Below are 12,059 nucleotides of genomic sequence, written 5' to 3'. Positions count from 1 at the left end.
TCTCTAATGTTACAAACCCTGCAAACTTCAACCTTCTCCCTTAGGCAAAAGTCTACATAACTAGACCGGGCTCAAATGATGCCCTGAAGGTCACCAAACACAGGCTGCGACTGCAGACGTGCCTTTTCCTCAGTGATCTATATCAGCTAGAGGTGTTTTACAGCAATGTGAGAGGGTGAAGAGTTTACACTAGCTGGTTATGCAATAAATGTCACTGGTATTACTGCTGACTTCAGACTAGACTCACAGCATTAAGCAGTTAAGAGGTGATAAAGCAGGATTAATTCCTCAGAAAAATTTTTATTAATTTGTCAGCACAGTTTCTAGTACAAATTCCCTACTACCTTTATTCTTCCTCATAGAGGAAAACATTTTGCTCAATCAGTTATTCCCTTAAGAGTAGGACTTCATAGCAGTTTTGATAAAATTGCACAGACACACCTTTAAGCCTGTTTTCGCACACTCACCGTAAAGGAAGTCATCCAAGCTATTTATGGCTGTTCATGTAAATCACAATATGGACGACAATGGAATAGCTATGGAGCAGTGCAAAACACAGTAACTTGGACGTAATTGTTCTTTGAGCTGCCCTGACGAAATTGTACCTGACAGGGACAGTAAAATCACCCCAAGTGAGTGAGTGGTTAGGGCAGGGCAGTAGCTATACCACTAGATAAAGCTGCTTCAGAGCAACGTGAGCTCTGAAACCTCCACCTGCTGCAGAAACAAATACATGATCAACACACTGAATTCTCATTGCTCTCCCCAGCCCTGAGGCCCACTTCTGTTACCAGCAAGGCAGTGGCTGCTATTCCAACACAGCATTTTGTTCATTTCCTTTTTTCAGATCAGAACACGGGTAAATGAACAAACCACAAATGAGAGCAAATAACTAATTTCCTCAAAGATACAGGTATTGCCTGTAAAATAAGAAAATGTGGTAATGTACTACAATATATATTCTGTCAGATGCAATTTGTTTGCCAAAAGTATGCCCTAAGGCTGCTCTAACTTAGGATTTTCAGTTTGCCTCTGACACTGACCCGCACTTAACAATACAATTGCAAGAATTTCAAATATACATTTACAACAAGGCCAAACTAAATCCAAACCATCTGACCTGACTATTTTCCCCAAAATCAAAATAGAGCATCAATAATACTGTTTTGACTTAGATCCTGTAATACAAAAAGGTGCTGCTTTCTACCAGATATTTCATTGATGACACTTGCGAAGATCTATTGCAAGATTATATAGAGAAATAAGCTACTTCTTTAAATCACCTCTTGGACATCTATGTTTAATAAATAATCAGCAACTCAATGACAGCTTGGATGAGGAGGAAAAGACTGATGGTATGCTAACTGTACATAAAGTCGTATACATTACAAATCATATGTGAATCAAATTTATCTTTTTCCCATGATGAATTTCTTTCCACTGAGGAAGGAAACTGTGATTTCATACAGTTATCCAAGCACCTACTCTAGGGGATACCAGGTTATCATCTAATTACTGTGGTAGGAAAATTAAAAATAGTAAAATAATATGTGCCTCTTTCAGAACAATAGTCAGGAGCATTCTGTAAGGCATTCTGCTTCAGAGACCAAATTTCCAGCATTTTGAAATGCACAGCTAAGTATTATTAAGGTATTTGGTTTCTACTGATAAAGGAAGATAGTGATTTTCAGTAGTACCTAATAAGTGGTTTTGAATTAAAAAAAAAAAAAATCACAAAACTAGTTACCTTTCTTTTTCTAAGCCACCTATATCTCATGATACATATCTGTGCACAATAAATTAATTACAAATACCCAGTATTTGGTCAATCTTGTCATTGTAGGTTCTAAAAAACTTGTCAGTGCCAAGAAAGCATTTGAATCTCTGGTTTGTGCCAATAGCACATGTACAGCTGTAAAGATTAATGGAAACAGCCATTAAGTTATATAATAAAAAGTGATGTTTAAATAAAACATGGCTGATCTACGTTAAGGTGAAGGAAACATCATTTATTTTACAGAGTTATCAACATCACACTAGTCACCATTTGCAGGTTAGAAAAAAAACTTGGTACATGTCTGGGGAGAAATAAGGAAGTTTTATTTTTTATATTGAAGTTTACTTTATAAACAGTAAAAAATAGGTTGTTAGATAGAATGTCTTAAGAGTTACAGGTTTTACAGCTGTTCATTTACACTCATCTCTGATACATCTTCCCATCTGTTCTAAATGCCATGTATAAAACATTTTTAATACTCATTCATCCCACACAGATCTTTCCAAGAGAAGCATGGCACATACCTTTTTTTTTAAGAACTTTCATGATCTTCACTTCTTTATCACTTTTATGGCAGGGCTCTCTTTGTTGTGAACACACTATCCCTTACCACTACAAAATTCAAATTGGTTATAATCTTATTCTATAGTTACAAAAGCAAAATCCATGAATTCTTGGGGAAAAAAAATCAGAGGAGAAATGACACACTAGAGCTCTTTTCACACCTCTACAGCTGGCAGGGGAGAACCGACTCCTGCTAATAAAACCAACAAAACAACAGATCATTAGCAGGGAAGAAGTACTTCATCAAACCTAATTTTTTGGCCTGTGGCCCTGGCAGTGTAGTGCTGGCTGCCTGGAGAATGTCACCACTCAGAAAGGTCAAGGTAACTCTGAAGTCAGCAGTGCTCAGAGCATCACACACTCCAAATGTGGCACCCTCAACACTGCAACAAGCACTGCCCTAGGGCAGCTTCCACTACCCACATCCCACATCCACAGCCTAAAACATATATTGTGGAGTCTAAAACATACATTGTGAAGTGGTCACTATTGCCTTTTAAAACAAGACCAAAAAAGCAGAGGAGTCAGCTGTGCCTTGCCTCTCAAAAATTCTACACTATGAGTGCGGCACCAACTTAAAATGGGCAGGGAATGTGGGAAATCTATATGTAATTTCATAAAAGTTGAGCACTCTCATCCCCAGAATCTCAGGACTTTGTAAAAGCCTTTGGATTCTGTTAAATATTTACCTGAGAGGTAAAACTGGAGGACTATCTTGGGGAAAAAACTAGAGGAATATGGGTCAGATGGAAAAGCAGTACCATACTGCTGCACCTGTGTCTGGCACATCTGAACAAGCCTGTAAGCAAAAAACAGATTTCTGAACCTCTTTTTGATTTTAAAGTAAAGCTACTCCAGAGATTAAGCATCCCAAAACTGGCTGATATTTTAAGGTCTGGTATACCGATTTGGGGTGAAATTCCACCTACAGTCTCCCATAGCTCTCACATTCTGTGAAGGATCTGGAACTAAGTATTCAAAACTGAGATGATGGAGGAAAAAACATTTATAAAGTCCCCTGATTTCCTCTCTTTGTACAGCTTCTGCCACAACAAATTTAACCATGTCTGGAGCTCTGAAACACAGCATGGTGAACATTTGGTGAACACAACACGGTGAACCAACACAGCTGGTTTTGCACAGCCTCTAAGATGTATCATTTGACTTCTTTTTAATTACAGATGCTTTTTATTTTTAAATATATTGATGGATATTTTTCCCCTTGCTATTAATTAATGGTGGCACAGTTCTAGACTTCCTTTTCCCATCATACTTAACAAGGGCGGTATGTTAGTGGATGGCCATGTGTTAAGAGCATTTAATCTACACTACATTTGCTTGCTGTTACTTTTTGCTCATTACGAAAGTACATACATAAAAAACCAAGAGACTCCAGTGGTGAGAACTATAAGCATTGCTTTGTGATCAATAAATTACTGAGAAGTGCTAAAAGAAACTGAAAATAGTATCCATTTCACTGCAGTAATGGTTCCATATGTAAAGTATCAGCTTATGGTTTTGTTAATTAATAGTCCTAAATTGAAACAACAATGCTAAAAACTCAAGGCAAATTAACTCATAGTTAGTGCTACTGGAGTAACATTAAATTAAAACAGAAGTAGATTGAAAGTTTTCTGAAAGAATAAAAGCAGATAAAACATGACACAAAATGAGAGATATATCTAAACAAGAGATAGATAGTTCAATGGCAGTGCTGAGGCTTATGTTTTAAACATGTAGTTAAAACAATGCAGCTACCTTGCAAGATCCAGATACTCATAGCTCTGTATTCACACACATGCTTGCACAAGTAGACCAACTGAGAAATGTCCCTAGAATAAAAGTCAAATCTTCCTAAGAACAGTTAAACACTATGAACTATGAAAACTATGAAAAAAAAAATCTTTTCTTGGTAGTGAGCAAAAAAAGGTTACTCTATGGATAGAGTTACAGTTACTGGGTCTGTTGATTCAAAATTAAGAAGTCCTGGAAAAGGAAGTTTCAGTTTTTCTTGTATTCATGCAGGTAATTTGGGTTTTACCTTGAACACATATTAGATCAGACATTAGAATAGTGAATGTGCATGTGCAGTGCTAATACAACCACCAAGCAGAGAAGTATCTAAAATACTGTTACTTTCCTTTAGAATGCGAATACTGCCATTAAGTACACCGTGGCAACACTAGAGATCAATGTGCATCTTAAAATATCACACACAAGCTATTCAAGTTTCTTAAGACAACAAAATTGGCAATAAAATAATAGTTACGCTGTGTTGGTAAAAATAGCTCATGCAGTTCTCTGTAAATGTAGAAAAACTGCAACTGTCTTGTATATACCATAAGCTATTTATCTAAAATGGTACTGTCAGTGAAACAGATGTCATTGCACAATATCCCTGCACCACCCACTTCTGTTCTCCTAGTTGCCAAACAGAACTGTTTTGAATTATTTACTGAACAATCAGATTCAAGCATTTCTGCAATGATCTCCATGCTACATCAAAGGGAAAGAAGTACTAAAAACTGAAACGTAGTTCCACATGATGTTTTAACGTGACTTAATACATTCAACATATCTTCACCAACACAGATGATGAAGAATAGACTGAAATCTTAGCAGAAAGTTTAAAAAAAGTCTTATTTTTAAGACATTTGTCCATCAGCTTCTTCTGTTTTCTTCTTCCTGTCTATTATAATCAATTTCAGGCTTACATTTTTAAATCTCTTTGCTCAGCTGAGGAAGACACCAAATTAACACCAAAGTCTCCACCTCAGTCCTTACCTCTCTGTTCTTTGCAGGACAGCTACATAAAATATGAAAATCATACCATAGAATAAGTTAAGCTGGAAGGGACTTCTGGGGATATCCAGCAGCGGGATGGCACTTACTACTGTAGGGCCCATCCAGTGTGACTTGTAGGGACGCATCTTGATCTGCCTATGCCATACGCCATCCTACACTGTAGAACTCAACCATCTGGTTTTTATCTTGTCTTTTAATGCTGTCCTGCTTTTTCATCTATCCTCCTTTTTTTTCATCCTTTTCACAGTGATCTCTCGAGTTCATCAGTATCAGACTGCCATCAGGCTTCCTAAGGGGTGGCATGAGGTGCAGAACTATCCACAGTTCAAACAGAGCCTTGCCAGTGAACCCTATGAACTCTAAATGCAAAAAGATTTGTAGTCTGTTCTCATCAGTGCCACAAAATTGTTCTGAAAATTAAAGCTACCAGATTTTCTCAACCTGTCACTTTAATAATCCTGTATATGTTTGATAGCATGTGAAGAAAAATGGTGAGCACAATGGAATTCGTATAGAGTACTCTCTCTGCATTCACATTTGTACAAGCAGCCAACACACTAAAGAAAATAAGATCAGAAGTTCAAATAGTCACAGTCTTCTAGTACAAAAAGATGTACTTTAATTTTTAAGAATGGGGATAGGAATCTAAAAGGCATCTACAGAGATACACATGCATTCCAGAAATCTGTTTAATACACCTACAGCAAATGAAAGCTAGACAAAAAAATCAGTTAATATCTAAAGACTTTCCTCATGGGAAATACTGTCCTTGAGAACGTAAAATTTTCTTCAACCTCCCAAGTCAACTGAGAATAAAAGCATTGAAATTAACATTAAAACACATTTTAGTACCTCAAGAGATTTCTCATCTGATCAGTTTTCTACTCTTTGGTACTTAATAAGCCACCTAACCCTTCACTATCCAGCTTTATGATGCCTTATTTAGACTTCTCAAATTTGTTGAGCTGCTTTCAGATTACAACAGTCTTAAAGGTAAATATGACACACATGCTTTTTTAGCAGAATACTTGCCAGTTTGGCAGCAGCAGAATCAACAACAGATAGGCAGAGGGAGTTTTGGTTAGAGGAAAGAGAATTTTTTCTACTGTCCTGAAATTAAAATATTTCAAGAGACTTTAACACACCCAGCTCCAGATAGCTGCCTAGCAATTCTCTGGCTCAGTGGGGGAAAAGAGAGTGAAAAAGTTTCCATCAGAAAAAACTGAGATTGCAAATTCTGTGTTCAGTATACTAATTTGATACATACAATTGTACATACACACTCTTGATGAGTGGGAGCAATCTAGGCTAACAGTTAACACTGTAGGAATTAAATATTTTTTTACCTCCGAAAGCCAAGACTATCACTTCTGTGATACTTATAAACCTCAGAGTTTAGGAAATAAACATTCATATGCATTGCATTCACTACAAGGCACCAGACCTCAGACTATAAAAACAATTTATTCTTTGCTTTAAGCAATAGCTTCATGCTGAAAGTCCTAAGCACCTCTATAAGGCTTAGGACTACATGTAATAGTTTGGGGGTTTTTAGGGTTTTTTTGGGTTTGTTTTTTTTTTTTTGGTGGTTTTTTTTTTTTCTATTTTTTATTTAAAAAGCAATCCAATAACAGCAAATAAATTAAGACAGAACCTCACTGAGATTTTATCCAACAAATATAATCTGTGACATCCTTGCTATAAGAAAATAATTTCGTTCGTCCTGCTTAATGCTGGTCAACTGAAGAATAAAATAATTCACAATGACTTATCATTTCAAAGAGTAAGTGGAATATTCAAAAATATGTCTTTACAGCATAGCTCATGGAGTAAAAACATGGTCTGACACCCTGAGAAGCTATTTTTCCCAGGAAGCAGAAAATACATATTTGCTAAATTGCAACAAGATTAGAACATCTTTCATCTTTCTTCACCCTTCAATGATTTATGAATACATTATTTTATCATTTTAATTAAATTTAATTCAGGAAAATTATTTTCATGAAACATATAATGCAAAAGCTTGTGGTAGTAGCCAATTTTTGATTTTTTCACCCCATCTGAAATCTGTGTACCTGTATCATGAACAAACTCTTAGTAATTAAAATGTTAAACAATAAATGAGTGGTCCTAAAGGTATCCTTTTAAAATCAACTCCATCTAGAGTACTTCAAATATAAATAATGTGCAATATGGCTCACAAGTGATTTATTCTTCTGTTCAGCCGAAAATAATTAAGCACTAAGGGAGCTATTTTCCCTTACCTTGTAGCCTGGACAACACACGGCAGTTGCTTTTCATATTGATAATTGCTTCAGACCCATTACAGATTTATATTTTCTGTCCAGTTTTGGACAGATGAAGATTGCTTTGTATACCATAGTCTTTCTGTCATCACATATTTTTAGCACTAGCTGTCAAAGGACATACAGTGCACTATGAACTCTTAGATTATTTAACGAACTAATTTATATATTATTTATTATATATTATTTATAATTATTTATTGTAACCAACTAATGTAGTTAAAGAACCCCTTGCTAATTAGGGTAAGTATTTTGTTGGTATTGACTCTTCTTTTCATTTACTTATAAAATCCCAGTAATGCATTTTGAGAAAGACAAAGATGAGCATGCTGATTTTGGGAAAAAAACAAAAAGGAAAAGATAAAGTTATAAGTAGGTGTACAGATTAGAAACTGGTTAGAGAATACCAGGAAAAAAATGATATTTTTTTGGGTTTTAATTTTGGTGGTTCTTGGTTTGCCCTAAAACTGAATGTGTCTGTCACACCTTTTAAAATATCCTGCTCTGGTATGTCTCTGTCATCCTGTTTATGTGCCTGAGCACTTATATTGGTGGATTATGCCTCTTCTGAACTACTTCATATATGACTGCTAAACAAAAGAAACAGAACAGTGAGCAGCTAGGTCCTGATAATTAGAATAATTACTGCATAATCAAACTTTATCTGATGAATATACCCAAAGTTATATAAAACCAGACATTCCAACCAACATATTGCTGTGTGCATAAGTATTAACCAGCTCGGCTTCATAGGTCCCTTAAATATTGCTTGCTTTAAGAGGAAAGCTGTTTAAAAGATTATTGTAATTGCTGAAGACTCAACAAGCCCTCTGTGCATAAATTTCATTATATACTTGTGGACAAAAATTAGTTTGCATAGCTGCAAATAGAATATGGGAAACCATCCTTCTTAAACAGAGAACCTATGACTCTTGCCACTGTGGTCACTCTTTTCATGAGTTTTTTTCATGTAAGTGCAACTAATTACAACAGAAAGTTAAATTGTATTATCAGCATCCATAGATGAAAAACATGTATAAAAATACCTTTGTATACTGTTCTGAATTATTTGCATCTTCTCTGAGGAAGAAAGTGCATTGAAAGTCTTTAGAAAGCCAAATTTTGTCACAAGATCCTCCCCTGATATTGTCACTGCTTAATCCAAAAGCTTAGGGAAAAAATAGCTCAGACCTCATCAAATATGCCAAAATGCTGAGTAAAGGTTTCTGTCTTTTTGCTGGCATTTTATTTCTTGCTTTCTATGTGATCAGGATAATTCTGGAGTTAAAAGCTATTGATTTACTAGAAGGCTATTTTTTTTGTTATTTTCAATAACATCGGTTTGATTAAACAAAAAGACATTTGAGCAAAACATGCAACTTTTCTACATTGACTACCGTACTGTATTAGAACCCTTATGCTACAGAAGGACGTATCACTTATAAGGACATTAGTACATATAATTCAACTAAAAATTGACCAACCTTTCCTTCAGCATCTGTTGTTACCTTCTCAACCTTGTTCCTGTTTAAAAATTTCTTCACCAATTCTTCTACTTGGACATTGAACTTCATAAACGTCACATAGCAAAAATATGCTGTCAGGAGTGTTATGCTTTCCCACCACATTATGAAGTTATCCAGAAAAAAGATGATTAGCAAGATCAAGTCAATGATGTAAAAGGACATATCTCGAAAGAGTGGCCACCAAGTAAGGTTCAAGATCTCTTTAGAAAATAAAGCACACATTCCAATAACAAATAGGATATTGAACACGGCAGATCCCACTATTGTACCAATGCCAACGTTGCTGTGGGATATAAACACTCCTATCAAAGAAGTGAAGAGTTCTGGGGCTGACCCACCAGCAGCCATGAAGGTTGCCCCTGCCACATCATCAGAAATGGCCAGTTTTTCAGTGATGACAGTCAAGGAAGGAACAAAGAACTCATCACAGACTATGGCTAAGGCTATAAACATGTAAATCATTCCAATTATATGGAGGATCACTGCTCCCTGTCTTCTCTCCTCAAGAGAGAAAAGGTCCTCGGGGTACTCTCCCTTCGCATGATCATCTGTTTCATTGTTGTGCCCATGTGGATCTGGAGTGCCATTTTCATTCTGTTCTGTGAAATCCAAGAGAGTTCTTTTGTGCCCATGCACCAGCTTTTGGCTATCTAGGCTGCTGACCAGCGCCATGCTATGTGGTTCCATCTTGAAAAAGGCACTCATTGAAAGCGAGAAAGTACTAATGGCCACTACACTGACAAGGAGCCCTACAATTCGTATCAGTCTCAGTTTTTTCCTGACATTCTGGTGCCACCTGCAACCGAACAGCGGTTCCGCCAAACACCACTCCTCCAAGACACCAACAACAGTTTTTTTCTGAAGAGCCATTTTGTGTTCTGTGCAAGATGCTGAGGGAGTCAGATGGACTGTTCCTTCATACTTTTCTCCAGCTTTGAAGTTAGAAGTGCTGTAAGAGTCTTCCCAGAATCAAGTACTTTTACTCTTCACAGGATGTATTTTCTTCATTCGTCTTAAAAGGACAAACATTGATATTAGTTAAACAGGAAGTGATTAGAAACTTATGAAAGCATTTTACAGACTGGGCTCGAATCTAAAATTTGAAGCAGAATATGTAACATATACCACCAGACACAGCAATCATATGCTTGTTTAAGCAGTAACCCTGTGGATAACAATTTACCAACACTCATTTTATGCCTCTCATATGCCTCTGAGCCACTGCTCTCCTCAGTTGCTGACAAAAAAAAAATCCTAGTGGAAGGCAAAAACCATCCCCAGATGTTGCACAAAAATGAAGAAACTATTATTTTAAGGGATACACCAAAGATTATTACCTGCTTAATTACTTTCCACTATGAACATGTAATGTCCAAATCCCAAGCGCAGGGACAACAGTGCCAGGAAAAGCAATCAAAGTGCTAACAAGTATCTCATCAGACCTTTAGGCAGCTGAGGCAGCATTAATTGAAATGTTACGTGTGCACAGAGCAACAGTCATTGATGTGTAAGTAGAACACTCTGATGCTGGAACAGGATTGAAATCAGAGTTTCTTTAGCTCCACTGTAAAATCAACTCAGGTTTATAGAGAAAACTTGGTTTCCTTCTGATCAGAGCTTAGGACACTGTCTTGGATGAGTCAAGACAAAATTTCCAGTCTCCCCTCATTTTGTTTCGATTTATGTCATGCATTCAGAAATAAATGTAGGCTGTTACTAAGAATACCTATGTGGTACCTTTTAGAAGTGCTTCTCTTACTAATACTTAAGAAAATTGCTTAAATTTACACAAGATCCTGAAACAAATGAAATGGTAAGGAATTATGCAAGAATGACTATTCATATATGCCAGAGATGAGCGTTCTTGACTAAGAGCACTTCTAATACAGGGAAAAAAAATCTCAAGATAATAACAGGTGTTTTGGTTAATGAATTTGAAGAACATTTGTAATGCAGAAGTTACTTACATATATGTCTTTCACAGTTAGTTGTATTTTATATGAAACAAAATATAAGACATTTTCTCAATAAAACTGAATGTTAGTCTTTACAATTACTCCCCAAAAATACTTTGTTACTTCTCTTATTCAAGTCATTTGTAGCAGTAGCTGAATTCTGAACACTCTATCGATCAGCAGAATAACTGACTTTGTATTCTCAAATACAGGATCACAGTTATTACATGCAGTTATCTCCCTAGAAGTTATTAAGTCATTCTCAGTTTCTCCTGATTTTTTTTCAAACAGTTTCCACACTAAGATGTCATAGAGACATACTTCATCCGCAAGATGCAGTAGCACAGCAGAGATATTTATCTCCCACCCCAGAGTTAACACTCGACGGACTGCCACAAAAACATTTGGCAGGAAAGATACCGGAACGGCACCACCGCCGCTGCCGCGCACAGCAGGCGGCGACGGGCCGGTGTCCGCGCTCCCTTGACCATTACGGGATACAGGAGAAGCGCTGGTGCTGTCCCCTGCCCTGGCACTCGCAAAGCAGAGCTCAGACAGACCGCTCCCGACACGGCGGACCCCAGACCCCGACGGAGCGCAGCGCAGCCCCCCGCCGCCCCGCCTTCTTCCCCGTCCCCCCGCGGAGATGCCGCAGAGCCTCGCCTAACTCAGCCCAAGTTCGCTCCGCTCCGCCGCGCTCCGCGCCGCGCCGCACAAACTTTTTCCACCTCCGAAAGGAGAGCGGGTCCAGCCCCAAGAGCGGAGAGCCGCGGCGGCACCGACCGGGGGCTCGGGGCACCGGTCGCCCCCCGGCAGCCGGTACCGCCCATGGAGGCGGGAATTTGCGGATGGGAGTCCCCGCACCGCCGCAGCCCAACCCCCGCCCGCGCACTCCGCCGGCGCTCACCCGGAGCTGCGCTGCGCTGCGCTGCGCGCCGGCCCGCGGACGCTCGGCAGGGCACGGGAAGGAGCGGGATCGGGATGGGGACGGGGATGGGCGGCCCGAGCGCAGCCCCGCGCGGCACCGACTGCGGCGGGCGGCGGCAGCGGGATCCGCCCCGCGCAGGCGGGGCTGGCGGCGCCCCGCCCCCGCCCGCCGCGCTCCCACGGGAGCTGGGTCACCGGC

At 38.6% G+C, this 12,059-nt stretch overlaps 1 protein-coding gene across 1 annotated transcript in view; it reads right to left on the bottom strand.

Moving 5' to 3' along the window:
- SLC24A2 (solute carrier family 24 member 2) overlaps positions 1-11,726 on the bottom strand; it is a 105,590-nt gene extending 93,864 nt beyond the window's left edge. Inside the window, exons 1-2 of the mRNA XM_041485524.1 lie at positions 11,602-11,726; positions 8,937-9,990 (exon numbers count right to left, since the gene is read on the bottom strand). Coding sequence (XP_041341458.1) covers positions 8,937-9,848 — 912 coding nt within the window. The 5' untranslated portion in view covers positions 9,849-9,990; positions 11,602-11,726. The remainder of the gene's footprint in view (positions 1-8,936; positions 9,991-11,601) is intronic.
- Positions 11,727-12,059: the final 333 nt, after the last annotated feature.

Source organism: Pyrgilauda ruficollis, unplaced genomic scaffold (genome assembly GCF_017590135.1).
Source record: "Pyrgilauda ruficollis isolate IOZ18807 unplaced genomic scaffold, ASM1759013v1 scaffold71, whole genome shotgun sequence".
NCBI classification, from domain to species: Eukaryota; Metazoa; Chordata; class Aves; order Passeriformes; family Passeridae; genus Pyrgilauda; species Pyrgilauda ruficollis.
Note: the sequence above shows the minus strand (reverse complement) of the source record. Positions and strands in the feature narration are given on the sequence as shown.